The following is an 18,833-nucleotide window of genomic DNA, read 5'->3' on the forward strand; positions in this document are numbered from 1 at the left end:
CCACTTTGATGTCTGGAGAAGAGCCATACTTGTGAACTCTCTCTTCAGAATGGCCGGGTGAGAGATGAGTCTCTCAGCTCTCTTTTGCTCCCTTGCAACTGACCCCAATGTCTAAATTCATATATATCAGTGGCTTTAAGCCCTGAGCCACAAGGAAGGGTGGCATATAAATCTAATCTAAATAAATACATAAATGTCTAATTCAGTATAGGACTGCAGCCCTAGATGGAATCTCATTTTCAGGCTGTGCTTTTCCTGCACTCCTCTGTTTTAGGAACAGGTGATTAGAGCTAATGCATCTGCTCTGACGTGGCTCTTCATCATGTATTCTCATTTCTTTATTGAGCAGGGAACATGGTAGAATGGATTCCCCTTTCTTCAGCCTGAATTGGTATATGAGCTGCTGGAGCAATAATATATAGAGATGATTCAAGCTTTGTAGAAGGTTTTTAAAACACAGGGCCACTAGCATGTTTGGCATGGAACAAATGTTCCTTCTTGCTTCTAAATATGACAGCTACCAGCCTTTTGTGACCCTGTTGTGGAAGATAAAGCGTGAAAAATTATTTATTTTTAAGCAGATGATCCCAGTAGTGAGAACTGACAGGCCCATCATAGGATTCTGTACTGGAAGACAGGGAAATGTGCAGAGATGTTCATGAGTCCATGCAAGTGTTCCTCCGCCTTCCAGTTCTATAGAAGCTGTTGCTGTCTATCCCTGCTGGCCACTGGGGCACCTTCCCTTCCCTTCCCCTTCCCCTTCCCCTTCCCCTTCCCCTTCCCCATTCCCTTTCCCTTTCCCTTTCCCTTTCCCTTTCCCTTTCCCTTTCCCTTTCCCTTTCCCTTCCCTTCCCTTCCCTTCCCTTCCCTGGTGCTTGCTTCAGTAAGAGGGGCCTAGGAAGGAGCAGGTGGCTAAAGGACGTGTGTCTTTCCCATCCCAAAGGACCGACCTTCCTAGCACTTCGGGCTGAGCTGGAGGATGTGTATAAAGTGTACTGTCAGAACCATGATGAGGCCATTGCCCTCCTGGAGGCCTATGAAAAGGATGAGCGAGTGCAGAAGCATTTGCTGGAATCGCTGGAGATCCTCAGGTGAGAGGGTGTGTAGGGGCTGTCTCCCTTTCCCATCCCACGTCTGGGGGATAGTTGGGCCTGATGCTCCGTCCTTCACACTCATCCCCCGTTGGGATGGACGGCTCCAACCATCTGGGCTGGGGTAGGAGATGCCACATGTGTGCTCTCCCTCTCCCATTTTGATCCTCAGCCACTTGTCATGCGTAGGCGTTCTCTTTGTAAGTGAGGGGTGGAGACTGTAGCAACCGCTAGTCTTTTATTCCCAAAGTGACTAACATAGTTTTAATTGGCTGCCTTTTTCTCTCCCCCCCCCCCCCCGCACTGTGCCTGCCAGGAGTCTTTACAGTGAATGGTAAGCGGTTTTCCTGTACTATTTGTCTGTTTTCCACTGTTCCCAGTAGCTCTTGTGTGCCTGATTTTCCTCTGCTGTACATCAGTGAACCCATTTTGTACACCCATAGATAGATATGATACTGTACAAATGTGTCCGAGGAAGAACCAAAGGGCGGTGGGTTTGGAATGGGGCTTGTGCTTCCTGCAGGAGTGGGACAAGAGGGCAGCAATATACCAGGAGACTGGAGAAATGAAGCACAGAGCTGTGATCCTCTTCCTGCTCAGGTCAGGGAAGGAGCCGAGTAAGGCCTGGCTGGGGGTGGAGCAGAGTTTGTGAAGTTGCCCTTTGTTGTTGAGAGGGTTCAGCTCAGCCACAGGAAGGCAACCTTGGGATGCATTTGGCAATCTGTGGAAGACAGCGATGACATCAGGTTGTGTGACTGTGATGCGCAGTGCTGCTTGGGGGAAACTCTGCAGACGTGGTGCAACTTGGGTTTGGGAGCTTGGTCGAATGTTGGCTTTGAAGGTGTGGCATGCTGTAGTCTCCCCGTGCCTTTGCCAACTCTCTGTGCCTTTCCCAGGGGTTGCACCAACTACATTGACCTGGGCTCCTTCCTGATCAAGCCAGTGCAGCGGGTGATGCGCTACCCGTTGCTGCTGATGGAGCTCCTGAGCGCTACTCCCGAGTCTCATCCTGATCGTGCTCCGTTGGCAGCTGCCGTCCTGGCGGTCAAAGAGATCAACTGTAACATCAATGAGTACAAGCGGCGAAAAGACCTAGGTGAGCGCTGGGGATGTGAGAGGTGTGAACTCCTGGGGAAGAAGAGGCAGGAGAATCTGGGAGATGCAGTCATGTGGGAAATATGGAAAAGAAGGGAAGCCCCTGAGCAAGCAGGATCGGGATGCAGCACGAGGAGGCTGTGTGCATGCACTGGGAAAAGATGGAGGAAGTGAACAGTCCAGAAATGGTAACTCTATGATAAAGACAGGAAGTCCTTTCAATTTAACCTAGTAATGCTGCACTGGCAGGGCAATTGATGTGGTTGGTATCCAGCTATTAAGGCATGCCTGCTCCTGATGGTGCGGATCTTATTTGCAAGTGATGATGTGAGGGCAGGGGAGGAACTAAAGTGATTGGCTTGATGGAAGCTGCCTAGAAGGTGATGATAGTACCATTCCCGCCACATCCATTCCAGTGATGAAGTACCGGAAGACAGATGATGACAGCCTCTTTGAGAAGATCTCCAAGCTGAACTTCCACTCCATCATCAAGAAATCCAACCGGGTCAGCAGCCACTTGAAGCACCTCACAGGCTTTGCACCCCAGGTAAAGATGGTCTTGGGCTACCTGGCTGTGCATCAACCCCATTGACCTCTGTGAGTTGTTCTGACTGAGCAGTTTCTCTCACTCAGCCCTACCTACCTCGCAGACCTACCTTGCGGGAAAAGGAAGGGAAGGAGATCATAAGACTCCTTTGGGCAATGAAAATCAGGGTAATAAAAACCAACCCTTCTTCGTGCTCAGGCAGTTCCATAGTGCCTGTCAACATATTTTGTTTCCATTGCAGCTCAAGGATGAGGCTTTTGAGGAGACAGAGAAGAATTTCCGGATGCAGGAGCGGCTGATCAAATCTTTCATCCGGGACCTTTCCCTTTACCTTCAGCATGTCCGGGTGAGTAAGTGTGCGGGGGACCTTGACGAGGATCTGTCTTTGAGGGCCAGGTGGAGTTGTTGTGAACTCCCGCAATCGTCATCTGTGCAGCATTTTTGTGCCTCAGTTGGGAGTTTTTCTGTGTTTCTAGGAGCTGATAGTGACTAGGGCCATTGGGATGGATAAGGATCTGGGATGAGGATCTGGGAGACGCAATTAAGAATCCCCTTGCCCATGGATTCTTAATGGGTCATCTAAACTAGCGAACCCCAACCTGTGGGCCGCGGACCACATGTGGTCCGTTGACTAATTGGAGGTGGGCCCCAAAGGACGCCTTCTCCCCCCCCTCCCCCGGCCCTTTACTTCATCCCCCCCGGCCCTTTACAACACACTTCGGGTGTCATTGTCTCCCATCACTCCCAGATGGGACTATCTCATTGCAGAGAAACAAGCTCAGGGTTCCCATTGATTTGTCATTGTCATGAGTTAAAATTTCCATGAAAATAAAATGTTCCTTATGTTCCTTGTTGTGGCGTGTCTGTATCTTATTTTGAAGGGATGTTTAAGCATTACCATAGCGATGAGAGAGCGTTAGGGCAGTGGTTGAGAGTAGAGGAGTAAACTCTCCCCAGGTCTCAGTAAAATTGTCAAGCGTTGAGTGGTCCCCGGTGATAAAAAGGTTGGGGACCACTGATCTAAACTACCTCAAAGGGCTGTTGTGAGGATAAAAACAAGCCAGGATCCAAATTCTGTCAGTCACCTTGGGTCCCCTAGATTAAATTCCCGCAGACTTGTGGGACTCTAAATGGGCTCAGGTGCAGGGGTGGTGGGGCTGACTTTTGCGTGTGTTGGTCCTCAGGAGTCCGCTTGTGTGAAAGTGACTGCGGCCGTGAGTATGTGGGATTTGTGCGTGGAGAAGGGCAGTGCAGAGCTGGAGCAGTTCCAGAAGGTCCATCGTTTCATCAGTGACCAGCTCTTCTCTGATTTTGTGAGTGTTTTTGCTCCTTTCCTGTCAGGTTCCTGCTCCTCGGGCTTAGATTCCTTGTCTGCTGCAGAAAGCGGTAGAAGAAAGAGCTGAGAGAAGGAATCTGCCGCATCAAATGGGAAGGGGGAGGAGGGAGACTGTACCAGATGAGGATGGGACTACTGGTAGCTGGACAAGACTTGCCGTGTCTTAAGTAGCTGCGATAAAAAGGGAGGATGGTTGCAAGGCAGCCTGGCAGAAGATCCAGGGAGATTTTTTTAATTTAGAATTTAATTTATAGCCTGCCACTCCCCTAACTGGCTCGTGGCGGGTAACAGGACGGAAAGAACAGAAGCTCTTCCAACATCTTTAATATACTATTAAATAATATACTGTTAATTAATATATATTCCAACATCTTTAATATACCAGTGTGGGCAATGCTAAGCAGGTCTACTTAGAAGCAGGCTGAATGTTGTGCGGTGGGGCTTACTCTCTCGAGAATAGATTATATAGGGTTTGAGCCAAAAGGAATTTTACAGAGTGAGCCTCCTGCTTAGCATGTACAAACCCTAATGGAAGAACGAGCAGTGATGGAGCCGTGGTCTGAAGCTGCTCTTTTCCGTCTCGTAGAAGGAGCGCACGGAGCGGCTGGTGATCACCCCTCTGAACCAGCTGCTGAACATGTTTGCCGGGCCCCAGAAGTTGGTGCAGAAGCGTTTCGACAAGCTCCTGGACTTCCACACTTGCACAGAGCGCGCCGAGAGGCTTAAGGACAAGCGGACCTTGGAAGAGCTGCAGTCAGCACGCAACAATTATGAGGCCCTGAACACTCAGCTGCTGGATGAGCTGCCCAAATTCCAGTGCTGCGCTAAGGAGCTCTTCACTAGTTGTCTGCGGGGCTATGCTGAGGCCCACTGTGATTTTGTGCGCCTGGCTCTGCAGGAACTCCAGCCTTTGCTCTCAGTGAGTACGCAGAAGTGGGAGAGAGCTAGGAGTTTGGCCTCAGGGGATGTGTTTTTTTTAAATCTTCTATGAAAAGCTGTGGACAGAAGGGCTGCAGTTTTCTTCTTCTCACTGAGTGAACAATCCACAATGGTAGAGTGGGAGGAAAACACCATGCCCTTAGGTAGATCCAATGCAATGTGAAAGTGGGTGGCGAGGGGGGGGTTGTTTTGGGTTGTTGCCGCTTTTTCCCTTCCACTTTCACATACCTCTCTACATACATATTTCGAATGGCAGCTGTTTCTGGAACCAATCTTTGTGTTGCTCCTCTGAGTTTCTCTTGTGGTGGTTGGCTGGAACATCAGCAGGGGTCTGAATAGGAAGGTCCGGTTGAGACAAAGACTCTGGAGTGATGAGGTTCACCTCGGATGTATCTGTCAACATTAGAGCCAACTTGCTGGTGGAAGAAAGTTCAAGTAGGCCTCCCTGGTGCTGGGCTAATGAGTTTTCTCAGGGGTTGCTTTAACTGAGGCATGGCTTCCAGCTGGCCTGTTTTGTACACAAGTGTGGCTTAGCTGACCTTTGGTAAACTCCACACTTCTTGCACACTCATGGCTCTGTTGCTGTCTTATTTCCAGCTGCTACAAGTGGTTGGCAGAGAGGGGAACCTGATTGCCATCTTCCAGGAAGAGCACAGCCGGGTCCTCCAGCAGCTGCAGGTCTTCACCTTCTTCCCGGAGACCATTTCTCCTGCCAAAAAGCCTTTTGAGAGGAAAAGTTTGGAGCGCCAGTCAGCACGACGACAGCCGCTCTTGGGCATGGTGAGACTTGTGGGGAGGAGGGAGGAAGCTGGCCTCTGTGAGGTCCCCAAGAGGATGGCCAATTAGGAAGGAGCCTGGGCCCGATGCCTCAGCAAGGGCCAGCCTAGGCCTAGCAAGTGATGAGAGAGTGGAGGGAGGGAGGGTAGCTGCGCATCCCTCCCCTTCACAGGCACTGTCTTCTCCCTGTTTAGCCCAGCTACATGTTGCAGTCGGATGATCTACGCACAACCTTGTTGGCACGGTACCCACCTGACAAGCTTTTCCAGGCAGAGCGCAACTTCAACGCAGCTCAAGAGTTGGACGTGTCACTCTTGGAGGGTGACCTGGTGGGTGTCATCAAGAAGAAGGACCCCATGGGCAGTCAGAACCGCTGGCTCATTGACAACGGAGGTGAGGAGAGCTTGCTGACCCCAGGCAGGGCTTGGGCTTCCTTGTCTGTGGGATTGTTGCCCATCTCCCTGACAGTGCTCGTAACATGACCTTTCCTCCTCCCTGCAGTGACCAAAGGGTTTGTGTACAGCTCCTTCCTGAAGCCTTACAACCCACGGTGCAGCCACTCAGATGCCTCGGTTGGCAGCCATTCCTCCAGTGAATCTGAGCACAGTGGCTCCTCATCGCGGGGTAGCAGCACTCTTAGCAGCATGCTAAGCAATGCATCGGGGAGCGTCACACAGAAGCCTGCACAGGACTCTGGTTCCCAAGGGGACATGAACAGCTCTGTTGAAGCGCTTTCTGAGCTGGATGCTGCCTGCCCACCTCAAATGGGCCCTGCTGTGGAAGCTGCTCAGCCACCCCGTGTTGTCCCAGCATCTCGCCGATACAGTAACCCTGACTCCCGCAACGGACACACAGCACGGGCCAAGGCGAGGGCAGTGCCTTCACTGGAGGATGGCCGCTCTAGGGTGAAGGACAGCGAGTCCAAGGGAAGCCAGGCAAGTAGGGAAGATGTACAGGCTCAGAGTCATACCTGTCTGCTCTGAACCCATACTCCCACCTCATGTGGAGACAACACAGCAGATGGAGGGGGGGGGGAGTGCATTTGGCAGGGTTCAGAGTAGGGCTGTACAGGATATGAAGCTTTTTGCTTCCTCGGTGTCATGGATTCCCTTGTCTGTCTTTCTGCTTGCAGGTCTACTATGCTGTTTATACTTTTAAGGGTCGGAATTCAAATGAACTGAGTGTAACAGCCAATCAAAGACTAAGGATCCTACAGTTTGAAGACATCACTGGCAATCAGGAGTGGTGGTTGGCAGAGGCACACGGGAGGCGGGGCTATGTGCCATCCAGTTACATCCGGAAGACTGAGTACACGTGAGACGGGACCTAGCAGAGCCAGAAACTGATGCCTTAAATCTCTGTTGCAAACAGGCAGAAGACCAAAGCAAGGAGTCTTGCTCCAGGCTCCGTTTTCCCTAGTGGTCCATCCATACTGAATGCATTTGGTTGAGAGTCCAACCAGATTTCCAGTGCCGTTGAATGAAGTGTTCCCAAGGAAGTCTACTCTTACTCCTGTGCATCACAACCTGATTGCCTAGCTGGGCAAGGGGGAGCAGGCAGCAGTGCGATGTCCAGGCCCCCTTGGAATGGGCACTTAGTCTCAGTTTGACTAAGAAGGCTGCAAACTAGCAAGAGAGGAGGCAGCTTGGAGGGCTCTGGCTTATCCTTCCACCCTGGATGTAACAGGAGGGCAGGGTGTGGTTTCCCTAAAGCCAGTGATACGTAGTTGCATGGGCATAAGTGCTGGCTACTAGCCAACAAAGAGGAGGCATCCAGAGGGCCCGTGAACAAGACTTCCTTCACCACAGTGTTACTTGGGGGCAATTAGGGCTCCTGTGCTAGAGTGCAGGTGGGTCTAGTGCTCACCTTGGATGCCACAGTCTGTGTGCCAGGATGAGGCTGCACCTGGTTTATCCCTTGGAGATCAGTCCTGGGGGATTCCTGCTCCAAGAGGTGCAGTTTCCCTCCTGAGTGCTATTCCTGAGCTGCTGTTTTGTAAATAAAGTTTCTCTTTTGGGAGTGACTTGTGTTGGTGTACAGAGAGCCCTTTCGGCCTGGCCCCCGTTGCTTGCTTCCTCCTCCCCCGCCCCCGCCCCCCCCCCATATACTGCAAGCCACGTGCCTGAGCTACCAGTGCATCAACACAGAGGCTACTGAGAGCAGTGCCCAAAACCTTGTACTGGATGAAGAGTGAATAGTAAATATTGTCTAAGAATAAGAACCGTGAATGAGAGCACGCTCTCGAGCCTTGCAGTATGACTAGGGTGAGAGAGCCAGACTCTGTATTTTCATACAGCTCACCCCCACAATCTGGGCCTGAAAAAAGGTGGGAAAACCAAATTGTTTGGAACTATGTTTATTAAATAATCACTCCTGTACAACCTTTCAGTGTTCTAAAAGTCCCAAATAACTCCTAAGCCATCTTTTTGTGAACGTGAATGGCTCGGTGGAGAAGCACACAAACTAGCGGTGTGGAACTTCCAAAAAGCACAAAAATAAAGGGAAGTGCATATGAAATGGAACAGGCAGAATTGGAAGCAAAAGTTAGGATCCTCCGAGCTGCATCTTGAAGGAAAGGTGTACCTTTAAAAGTATAGCTTCAGTACCTCTTTCCTGGCCTCCAGGAAAGCTGCAATCTTCTGAGCCAGACGTGCCTGTAGCCCAGGCTTGGGTTCAGCATCTGAGATATCAGGAGCTCCTCCGTGAATTGCAAGCACAGCCCAGGTACCCATTGACAACCGATAAGGTGTGTTTGTTATTCCAAAGTAACTTGGGCAGCTACAACAGAGTCCTGCAATTGAAGTGAGCCTGGCCTTGTTCTTACAGGGAAGTGTCCAGGGTTCCCGTGATACCAGCATCCTTTGCCATGCTAGCAAAGATGCCTCCTTCTTCAAGCAGCTGCTCTGGGTTATTAAATTCCACAATCTTCCCAGCCTGAAGCACCATCACTCTGGAGAAGAGAAGAGGCAGAAATCTGAGCCTCCACTGTGTCAGCACCCAAACAGCCCTGCCTCTTTCTTCCTTCTTAGATTGGTGGCAAAGAAAACTGACTCCACTGATTCTGTGTATTTTCAAGTAACCCTATGAGGGTAACCCCCCCCCCCCGAGGGCAAAGTGAATCGTTTTCTTTGTTTGGGGTGGGGGGAAGCAACTAAAAAGCTGCAACATACAGCTGTTTGCCTGAGATAAACCTTTGGGGTTTTCAATAACTTAAGTTCGCTTTTTGCAAACTATGTTGTTGGTGCGTGCTAAAATTGTTGCTAACATGTTCATTCCCTCATGCTACCTGCTGAAGCAGTTTTTCTGCTCACCTGTCAGAGAATAACCCTGCTTAACCCACTCATGGATTTTTAAAGGCCCTATGTCAGCATATGACATTTTGAATTAGCCCCAAGTTTTGGGACTTGAGTTTCTGAGAGTGCTGTTTCTGTTCTAGGAATGTTCAGAGGGAATTCAGAGTTTACGGTGTGAGAGGTTAGAGCACTGTGACATTGCTTCGTTTCCTATAATTACTCCCCTGCAGGTCTGGAGGCAACTTTGGCCTCTCTCTCTCCCTCCCCCCCTTTCAGGTAAGAACAGAGACCTGGACAGGCCTGCTGGGCATGACCAGTTCAAACCCCATACCTGTTGCTGTCCATAATGGTGTGTAGTCGATGAGCAATGGTGAGCACGGTGCAGCTGGCAAACTCAGTGCGGATAGTCTCTTGGATCAAGTGATCCGTTTCCATGTCCACAGCTGCTGTGGCCTCATCCAGAATCAGGATTTTGGATTTACGAAGGAGGGCTCGTGCCAGACAGAGAAGTTGCCTCTGTCCCACACTGTGGGTAAAAGAGCGAGATCACTAAGGCTACCTGGATAAAGCAGCTCAGCTGCCAGCAGGAGACTGATGCAAACATTGATCCCCAGTGCTCCCCAGCTGTCAAGTCCAGTTGTGCCTGGAATGAAGTAGTGCAGTCAGGACAGCTGAGGATACACCCGAGGGCCAAGGCAGGGCATCATGAAAGCCCTCGCCATCCAATACCTCATGTTCTCTCCAGCTTCGCTCACTAGATGGGACAGTCCCTCAGGCAGGTTGTGCACGTAAGGCTTCAGGTGAGCTAGCTCCAGAGCACGCCAGACTTCCTCATCCGAGTACTGGTCAAATGGGTCCAAATTCATGCGCAAGGTCCCCGAAAAGAGAACAGGATCCTGCAGGTGTGGAGGTAAAAGGTTGGTAGAAGAAGTAGGTAGAAGAAGCTAGGAGAGGTGGGGGAAGGGATTGGCTGTTCTTTTGATCTCACTACAAGGGCACTTGGTGTAGGAGAGGCAGTGATGTTTGGGGTTGCAAGATTTCAAGCTCATCAGTACTCTATCAGGCTGGATATTATAAGACAGAAAACCTCACGGGCCATGCGGAAAGGTCCACTCACTGGCTTCTTCAGCTTAGCTTTATTGTGCAGCGTAGGTGGGACAGAAGCCAGAGGCCTTTTAGCATCCTCTACAATCTGTGTTCCTTTTTTTCACTGAGCTATATTATAAAGAGCTAGTATATTGTGGCATCAGAGCATAAGCAATTGCAAAAGGAAACCTTGCTCTGAGAGTAGTGGCCTGGCTAACTCTTGAAACTGCTCCAGCAAGGATTTAACTTAAGGGCTCAACTCCTCCGGCAAAATCACAAATAATCAAGGCCCAGTCAGTGACTCACCTGTGGGATGATGGTAAGGTTCTGGCGCAGGTCATGCAGGCCAAGGGTTGCTATATCCAGCCCATCAATCAGGATCTTTCCCCCTGCTGCCTCCAGAATGCGAAAGAGGCAATTTGTGAGGGAGGATTTCCCAGCTCCTGTTCGGCCCACAACACCAACCTGAAGAGATCGCAAAGATTCAGGTAAGTTCACCAGGCCTCCCCTACCAGTCTCTGATTCATTCAGCCTGCTGGCTGGCCATCCTTCTGTACCTATTCCTGTTCTCACCGACTTTCCACGTGACGTAGGCCAGAAGGAACCACTGGTGGTTGAGTTGCCAGGACACTCTGAAGTCCTTGAGATGTAAAGCCCAGCAGATCCAGGCCTTGGCCACTGACTCCCCACAGCTGCAGGATTCTCCTCCCCTCATGCAGCCATACTTCCCAGCAGCACCTCACCTTCTCGGTACTCTTGATATCACAGTTGATCCCATCAAGCACCAACTCCAGCTCAGGCCGGTAACGCACCCGGTAGTCCATGATGCTGATCTCCCCTCTGCTGGGCCAGTTGGGAGGTGGTCTCTGTGCTGTTACCCACGGGGCCTGCACGGGGCAGAACAGGCATCAGACAAGACGCTGGGTGACATTTCTTTGGTGCTGCCCTCCCACAGCTTTGGAAAATTGCTCCAGTCTCCCCCTCCCAATATATTTTAGTATTCTTTACAAACCCCATGGCACCTCCTACCTCACTTGCCACCTGTGAATATTCATGTACTCGCTCTACTGCTACAATATTGGTCTCCAGCTCCGATGTCATCCGTACCAACCAGTTGAGAGTCTGGGTCACCTGCAAAAGTGGAGAGGAGGGGCTATTATGCCAGCCCTATTTCTCCAGCCCTTCTACCTGCCCTCAAATGCTTATTCAGTGAATGCCACTGTGTCCTACTTGGGTGCATCTGCAGGTTCCAAGACAAATGCTACTTGTCATGGAACTTGGGACGCTGGGGACTCTGCTCGCTTTCCAAGAACAGCCTCCTCTTCCAATCCTCACAGTTCCCCACTAGACCCAGCAAATGATGCCAGGGTTATATTAAGGCAGGCTTCTCTCCCCTCACTCCATATCTACACTTTATGTTCAACACAAGTAGAATACATTGTCAAAATGCAAATCAATATCCAATATCCTTTGCCTGGCCTGTTAGTGCACACACCCAACAGCTCTAGCCTGCCCACCTCTCTGACCAAGGGTGACCACACTCAGTCACTTACATTGAGAGCTGAGGAGATGGACAGTCCCACAATGCCACTTGTCAAAGAGCCAGAGTCTTTGGAAAAGACAGCCAGCAGTGCTGAAAAGAAAACCACAAGATTGCCCACGAATTCTAGGCGCACCGCCAACCACCTGTAGAAAGAGACAAGTGAGGGATGATCAAGTCAGCTTTCCACTAGCTCTTCAAACACTACCTAAATCTACCCTGTAACTAATACAAGCTGTGCCATCTAGTGGAAGAGGAATAGGACCTTTCCAGTATTTCAGGAAATCAATATTGATTCTCTCAATTATCAGAAGAGTTGGTTTTATACCCTGCTTTTCACTACCCGAAGGAGTCTCAAAGCAGTTTACCATGGCCTTCCTTTCCACACAACAGACCTCCTGTGAAGTTGGTGGGGCTAGAGAGCTCTGACAGGACTGCTTGGTCAGAACAGCTCTATCAGTACTGTAACTAGCCCAGGGTCACTCAGCTGGCCGCAGGTGGAGGAGTGGGGAATCAAGCCTGGCTTGCTAGATTAAAAACCGCCACTCTTAACCACTGCACCAAGCTGGCTTATCAAATGCCCCGTCATAGCTTCCCAGTGGCTGAGACTGAACATACAAATCTCTGAAGTAAGTGGACGCCATTAGACAAACCAACAGAAAGCTACTTTTGCTTCTGGCCTTGTAGGGAACACCCATTTGTTAATATCACCTGAAGCCAAGAACTCCTTCTGTCCTTGTACGGACGAGCCTTCATTGGGCCATGCTATAGCCTCACCTGTTGGAAATGATCCAAGAGTATACAGACTTCTGGTTGAGGTCCACAATCTTCTCATTGTGCAGCAGGAAGCGCTCTTGGTGCCTGTAGGCCCGGATAACAGAGAGGCCTGACACCGTCTCACTGAAGTGGGAATAGATGGGCGACCGGGTGACTGAGTCCAGGCGCCGCAGCTGGCGGGATGTGGTCACATAGAATTGCTAGGAGTAGAGAAACAGCCCCGTGAGGTGCACAAGCAGGGAGGGGACCTCACAGTCATGCTGTGGGGTGGGGGAGGGGAGGGGAGGGGGCTTATTTACTTTTCTTCAGATAGAGGAATCCTAGGCCATACAGACAGCCTTGAACATATTCCTGGGACGGAACACCAGAAATTATGCCTTTTCAATTTAAGTCAATGGACTGTTTCTTTATGTCACTGAAACATTTGATATGAGGTTGCACAGAACAGATCCCAGATCTGCCACATGCCAGATCAAAGTCAGAGCTTCACAAACTATTATAGTAAGATGATCCCTTTAACTTTGTGAGACAACTGAAATGCTGCATCTCTACCTCGCCAGCTCTAGTACAACATAGCAAGCAAAATGCTCCAAGAACTGGAAAAACAATCTGAAGAAAGATAAAAGTCTGCTTTGTGGTGGTAGAGGGATGCCTGGGAGGTCTTACTACTACTACTACTATAAATGTATATACTGCCCTCCATATTGCCCTCCCGTACGACATTGTAACTGCATACAAAAATGGTCTGCAAAGTTGTGGCTTACCAAAATGTGTCACTCACCAAAAGAGTCTACGCTGGGAAAAGAAACTTGATGGAGAATTTTCTATAAAAAGATTCTTAAGGAATCAGTTTGGTTTAGGAGGTGTTTGTGCCCCCTTTCTTTATGAATATCAGGCAATTCCGAGAACGAAATGTACATGATGGTTTTATACTGGTGGCATTTGGAATATTCAGTGACAGTACATGGCCAAAGCCACTGGACATATACTAAAGGGGGGGGGGGAATCACAGAGCTGTTCCTTGTTAAGAATCAAAATAAGTTACTAGGTGGGATTTGAGAATGCAGGTGTAATGTGGTGCTTACACTATCAGACTACAGTCTGGGAGTCACACATTCAAATCCCCACTCTGCCAGTGAAGCTTGCTGGGTAGCTATAAGCTGGTCACACACCCTCAACCCAACCTACTTCCCAGACTTGTTGAGAGGATAAAATGGAGGAGGCGAGAACTTTGTAAGCCACAAGGAGGCAGGATGCTCTTGGGGACACAGAGTCCCGACTCACCTGAACTAAGTAGTAGAGGATACTCAGCGGCACGATGACAATGGCGAAGAAAGGCGTAGCCAGGCAGATCAGCAGCAGTGTACTGAGAATTCCCAGAAAGCAGCTCAGCCAGCTGCGGAATGACATCGGAATGGTCTCATCCACTGTGAAAATGTCCTGCAAAGGAAATTAAGAACAGAGAAGGTGGCATGAAGCACAGATAGTCTGAAAAAAAGATTAGACAGATTCACAATGGAAAGGTCCATCAATGGCTATTATAGTAACCATAGTGACTAAAAAGGACAGCCCGTGCCAGCAGGTAACATTGGGGAGGGCTGGGCTTCTAATATCTAATGCGGTGTTGCTTGAGGATGAACTGGCAGAAATCCTCTCCTTCCTTCTGCTATTACATAAGCTCTGCCAAGATTTCTTGAGAGGTGCAACAAAAAATTACTACCAAGTTCAAGTCCTGCAGCACCTTTTAAGACCAACACAGTTTACTTCTGGGTCTAAGCTTTTGTGTGCTTCCTCAGACCCATTCCTTCGGCTGCATTCACTCCATCATATACGTTCTTCCAGCCTTTCATACAGGGAGAGAGAGTGGGGGAGGCAGTTTAGTTGCCAGGAAGGGCTAGTTAGCTTCTTGACTCTTAACTCGCTCTTCCTGGCAACTAAATGCCCCTCACTCTCTCTCCCTATATGTAAGGCTAGAGGAAGTCTGTTTCACTGTATCTGATGATGAGTGCATGCACAGGGAAGTTTCTACCCAGGATTAAGTTTTGTTGCTCTTACTAAACGCACGGTTTGTCCTGTTGCTTCAGACCAGCATGGCTGCCCACCTGGGAAATTTACTGATAACTTATGTAAAAATTTGGGACAGCAATTTCCACTGAATTCTCCTTGCTGAAGTGCTGTGCTTAAGCCAACCCTATTCCTCAGGAGCAGCTTTTTGAGCAAGGGATAGGGTGGGAGCTTGGAAAGGAGAGATCCACTCTGTGAATGTCTCAGGCTCCATGCTCATCCAAGCAGGATACTTATGTGTCTCTGGAAAGGGTAACAGCTGTCCATTTGAGGAGAGCTTCCTGTTCCTGGAAGGGTTGCTGACAGAAAGAAGAGGCTGAAATCCCCGCTTATGGAGGACCACAAATGGGACGAGGCACAAATACTGCAAAAAGCTGATTACTGCACAAAGATCATTGTTCTTCATCAATATTTTTGCTTCATTTAGAAGAAGAAGAAGAAGAGTTGGTTCTTATATGCCGCTTTTCCCTACCCGAAGGAGGCTCAAAGCAGCTTACAGTCGCCTTCCCATTCCTCTCCCCACAACAGACACCCTGTGGGGTGGGTGAGGCTGAGAGAGCCCTGATATCACTGCCCGGTCAGAACAGTTTTATCAGTGCCGTGGCGAGCCCAAGGTCACCCAGCTGGTTGCATGTGGGGGAGCGCAGAATCGAACCTGGCATGCCAGATTACAAGTCCGCACTCCTAACCACTACACCAAACTGGCTCTCCTTTACACCCTGCCTTTCTCCATTTCCCAACAAGCTCTCAGCATGTTTTCGTACGACCTGTTCTTACAAGCCTAGTTCCTGGCTCAGCCAAAAGGATCACAGGGACCATTTTGTATCTCTGTCCTGTCGGGGATCTGCAGGCTTCACAGAGCATGCATTTTTACCTTGGCAAACCTATTCACAATGCGGCCAGTTGGCGTTGTATCAAAGAAACTCATGGGTGCCCGGAGGATGTTCCTGATCAGTCGCTGGTGCAGGATGCGGGAGGCTTGTACAGCGCCACTGGCAGCAAGAAAGGATCCAGCCAGTAGGAAAAGAGCTGGAATGAAGACAGAAATTTTTTAAACAAAATGGAGCATGCAAGCGAGGGGAGCTAAACACTCCCCCTCCCCTCATTGCACCACTGGGTTCACTCCCTGTATTAAACCTTGGCAGAGAGAGAAAAATGTTTCCATCCCCAGAATACAGCAAGGCAAAGTGTTCAAGGGAACAAAGTCTAGCTTAAATCCCTTGTCTGAATGTTCTGGTTAGAAATCAGCATGGCTTCTGCAAAGGGAAGTCCTGCCTCACCACCCTTTTGGCGTCCTTTGGGAAAGAGAACAAGCATGTAGACAATGGTGACCCAGTAGACATATCCTTGGACTTTCAAAAGGCCTTTGACATGGTAGCTCACCAGAGACTCCTGAGCAATCTTAGCAGTCATGGGATAAGAGGACAGGTTCTCTTATGGATCAAAAAGCAGTTAGATGACAGAAAGCAAAGAGTAGGAATCAGTTGACACTTCTCACCATGAAGGGAAGTGAGCCATGGAGCCCCACAAGGATATAATTTATTCATAAAATAATCCGGAATGGGGGATTAGTTGTGTGGTGGCCAGATTTGCAGATGACACCAAATTATTCAGGATGGTGAAAACCAAAGCTCTGAAGAGGTCCAAGAGGATCTTCATGAACTGGGTGAGGGGGCAACAATATGGCAAAAGAATGTTGGTAAGTGTAAAGTGATGCCCTCTGGGACAAAAAAAAGCCCAACTTCAAGTATAGGGTCTGAATTTGCTCAAAGATCTTGGGGTTGGAGGGTCTATCGCCCTCTGCTGACTACGATGACTGCAATCAAACTCACTCTCAATTCTTGCAAACTATAGTTCATCAGCAAACTCTCTTTCAGGACTTGCAACTCTACATTCCTCAATAGGCTGTAATTTTAAGAGACATACCTTGGACCACACCCAGTGCCCCATAGACTCCAACACGCATGTCACGTTGGGCAGTTGAGTAGGTCTCATTCAGGCTCAGCTGCTGAGCATCATTCGTCCAGGCACTAAGCCACAGGCTGGAACCCACTACGGCCGCATATTGCCCCAGGTAGGCAATGAAGACACATGTGTAGAATCCACTTCCAACAGCATGCAAATACTGCAGGTACACAGAGAACTTCACCTGCAGGGTAGGGAGTTGTCATTAGCTGATTGCCTTACAGTCGCTTCCCGTGATGTATCCTGCAACAGCAATTCCATTCCCAGCCCGGGAGAGTATTAACGTGCACAAAAATGGAAGGCTATCTCGCTGATCAGGTCCGGTTATAAAGGAGGCCGTAGTGTGGTGTTATTAGCCTTCTTTCTGGGAATGGAGGGATGAGGAGTCCCTTGCTACCTCCTGTAAAAGGGACGTGACAAGGCTTCTGACGTTTCCACTTCTTTCTCTTTGGGACCCACTGTGGTATGTGCCCAGTTTACGAGTCAAAAAGGGAATTTTGGGTGCCATCTCACCTTGCCAGTTTCCATAGCCTCATTTTCGATCAGCCTCTGTCCTTTCACTTCCTCCACTGACTTCAACTGCTTCAGTTTTCTTTGACTGGCCCTGACAAGGGACATGTTGCTGCTGCTGCTAAGGCTGGAACAGGAAGGCAACAGGGTGAGATAGTTCTTAGTCTTCTCCTTCCAGCCTTTGCACTACCTACTTACACACGCAAGTGCCGTCAAGACACATCCCACCTATTGTGACTCCTACAAGGGGATTCAAGGCAAGTGGGAAGCAGAGGAGGTTTGCATTGCCTGCCTCTGCACAGATCTCCTCGAGGGTCTCCCAGCCAGTTAGTTTCATGATGAGATTGGGCTATCGCATCCTGCCTCCCTCCCTGCATCGCACTACTGGGACCCCCACCTGCCGCTGAATGGCGTTAGTTTTTAGCCTCCCGCCTATGATGTCATGGTCCCACATCAGCTGGTGTTGGCTCTTCCCACCCTAGCAGAAGTGGCTGAAGTCAGCAAGGCTGCAAAAAATGCTAGGTGGAAGCTCAGAATCCCAGGATGTCCAAAGCCAAGGCCAGGACAGAACTGTGGAATCCAGGCAACTTCAGCAAAGTTCAGGGAGAGAGAATGTTGCAGAGAACGGGTGGGATAAAAATCCATGACTATATTCATAACAAAAAGTCCTGGGCCTTGCAAAGATGTTGATGGGATGTGTGCAAGATGAAAGGAGTGTCTGATGGTTCAATGATGTCAAGCGAAGAGAGGTTACCAAAGAGGAGAGACAAATATTTCCTTAGAGCTGCAAGTTCTCTTATGCAAGATGTTTAAATAAAAACTTGGTGGAAGGTGTAATTTAGCTGCAGCCCCCTTACAGCAGCCCTAAATGATTCTCAAAGGGATGGTGCCACTGCCTGCCTCTGCGCAGCAGTCCTGAACCGCCTTGTTAGTCTCCCATCCAAACACTAATCCTGCTTAGTTTCTGTGATCTTGCCCAATTGGGCTAGCCTGGGCCATTCAGATCAGCCACCCACTTCCCCACTTCAAGACCTAACTGGCCAAGGCAACTGTTCTAAAAGAGAACAACAGAAGGAGACGTGGGCTAAAAGGGGACAGAATGGAGATGGGGGAGAAAAAAGAAATAAATCAATGATAAGGTGGCCATGGGGTCTGGCTTGGATTTATAGAAGGCTCTGACCTGCGGGTGAAGTTCTTCTGCTGGATACTGGCTTCGTTCTTCTGGGTCATGGTCACTACGTCAGCTGGCATCTCTTCAGCTCCAGGCTCAGAGTCTCCACTGAACTCCAGATCTTCACCCATCCCCACTAAAACTCAAAAGCATGGAATGATCAGACATCAGGATGCTGTTAACTGCAGCAAGAATGATTCCTGAGTATTAGGTCACTTTCTGCCCAGAGACAAGTTTTGACACATGGCTCATCCTTGATTAAGATGCACTATGGAAGGTGATCTGAACTAGTATCCCTTAACCCCATTGAGGGAGATGCCTCTTACCTATTGCTTCCTCTTCAGCTTTGTTCTCTTGCTGGTTCCCATAGGTGATGAGCAACTGTGCAAACTCCCCACCATTGGCCAGTAAGTTGCTATAAGAACCTTGTTCTGACACGGTTCCAGCCACCAGCATCACAATGTCATCAACTTGTGCCAGGAAATTCAGGCTGTGGGTCACTAGTATCCGCGTCTGTGGTATAAAACAGGATGGGATCCGTATGAGTCACACCACAACTTAGAATCATAGAATCATAGAGTTGGAAGGGGCCATACAGGCCATCTAGTCCAACCCCCTGCTCAATGCAGGATCAGCCCTAAG

The 18,833-nt window shown here is 49.4% G+C and overlaps 2 protein-coding genes across 6 annotated transcripts in view; one reads left to right on the top strand and one right to left on the bottom strand.

Moving 5' to 3' along the window:
- DNMBP (dynamin binding protein) overlaps positions 1–7,808 on the top strand; it is a 53,035-nt gene extending 45,227 nt beyond the window's left edge. For all 4 annotated transcript variants that reach the window (XM_077349387.1, XM_077349388.1, XM_077349390.1 and 1 more), the window contains 11 exons: positions 944–1,091; positions 1,408–1,425; positions 1,988–2,187; positions 2,603–2,733; positions 2,975–3,079; positions 3,918–4,046; positions 4,656–4,988; positions 5,606–5,788; positions 5,980–6,178; positions 6,287–6,720; positions 6,918–7,808. In XM_077349387.1, the coding sequence (XP_077205502.1) occupies positions 944–1,091; positions 1,408–1,425; positions 1,988–2,187; positions 2,603–2,733; positions 2,975–3,079; positions 3,918–4,046; positions 4,656–4,988; positions 5,606–5,788; positions 5,980–6,178; positions 6,287–6,720; positions 6,918–7,103 (2,066 nt within the window). In that variant the 3' untranslated portion in view covers positions 7,104–7,808. The remainder of the gene's footprint in view (positions 1–943; positions 1,092–1,407; positions 1,426–1,987; positions 2,188–2,602; positions 2,734–2,974; positions 3,080–3,917; positions 4,047–4,655; positions 4,989–5,605; positions 5,789–5,979; positions 6,179–6,286; positions 6,721–6,917) is intronic.
- Positions 7,809–8,125: 317 nt separating this feature from the next.
- ABCC2 (ATP binding cassette subfamily C member 2) overlaps positions 8,126–18,833 on the bottom strand; it is a 30,238-nt gene continuing 19,530 nt past the window's right edge. For both annotated transcript variants that reach the window (XM_077349386.1, XM_077349385.1), the window contains exons 19-32: positions 18,518–18,704; positions 18,201–18,327; positions 17,024–17,147; positions 16,472–16,694; positions 15,420–15,574; positions 13,766–13,921; positions 12,482–12,681; positions 11,718–11,850; positions 11,194–11,295; positions 10,908–11,051; positions 10,471–10,629; positions 9,808–9,974; positions 9,410–9,604; positions 8,126–8,735 (exon numbers count right to left, since the gene is read on the bottom strand). In XM_077349386.1, the coding sequence (XP_077205501.1) occupies positions 8,606–8,735; positions 9,410–9,604; positions 9,808–9,974; positions 10,471–10,629; positions 10,908–11,051; positions 11,194–11,295; positions 11,718–11,850; positions 12,482–12,681; positions 13,766–13,921; positions 15,420–15,574; positions 16,472–16,694; positions 17,024–17,147; positions 18,201–18,327; positions 18,518–18,704 (2,202 nt within the window). In that variant the 3' untranslated portion in view covers positions 8,126–8,605. The remainder of the gene's footprint in view (positions 8,736–9,409; positions 9,605–9,807; positions 9,975–10,470; positions 10,630–10,907; positions 11,052–11,193; positions 11,296–11,717; positions 11,851–12,481; positions 12,682–13,765; positions 13,922–15,419; positions 15,575–16,471; positions 16,695–17,023; positions 17,148–18,200; positions 18,328–18,517; positions 18,705–18,833) is intronic.

Source organism: Paroedura picta, chromosome 8 (genome assembly GCF_049243985.1).
Source record: "Paroedura picta isolate Pp20150507F chromosome 8, Ppicta_v3.0, whole genome shotgun sequence".
NCBI lineage: Eukaryota > Metazoa > Chordata > Lepidosauria > Squamata > Gekkonidae > Paroedura > Paroedura picta.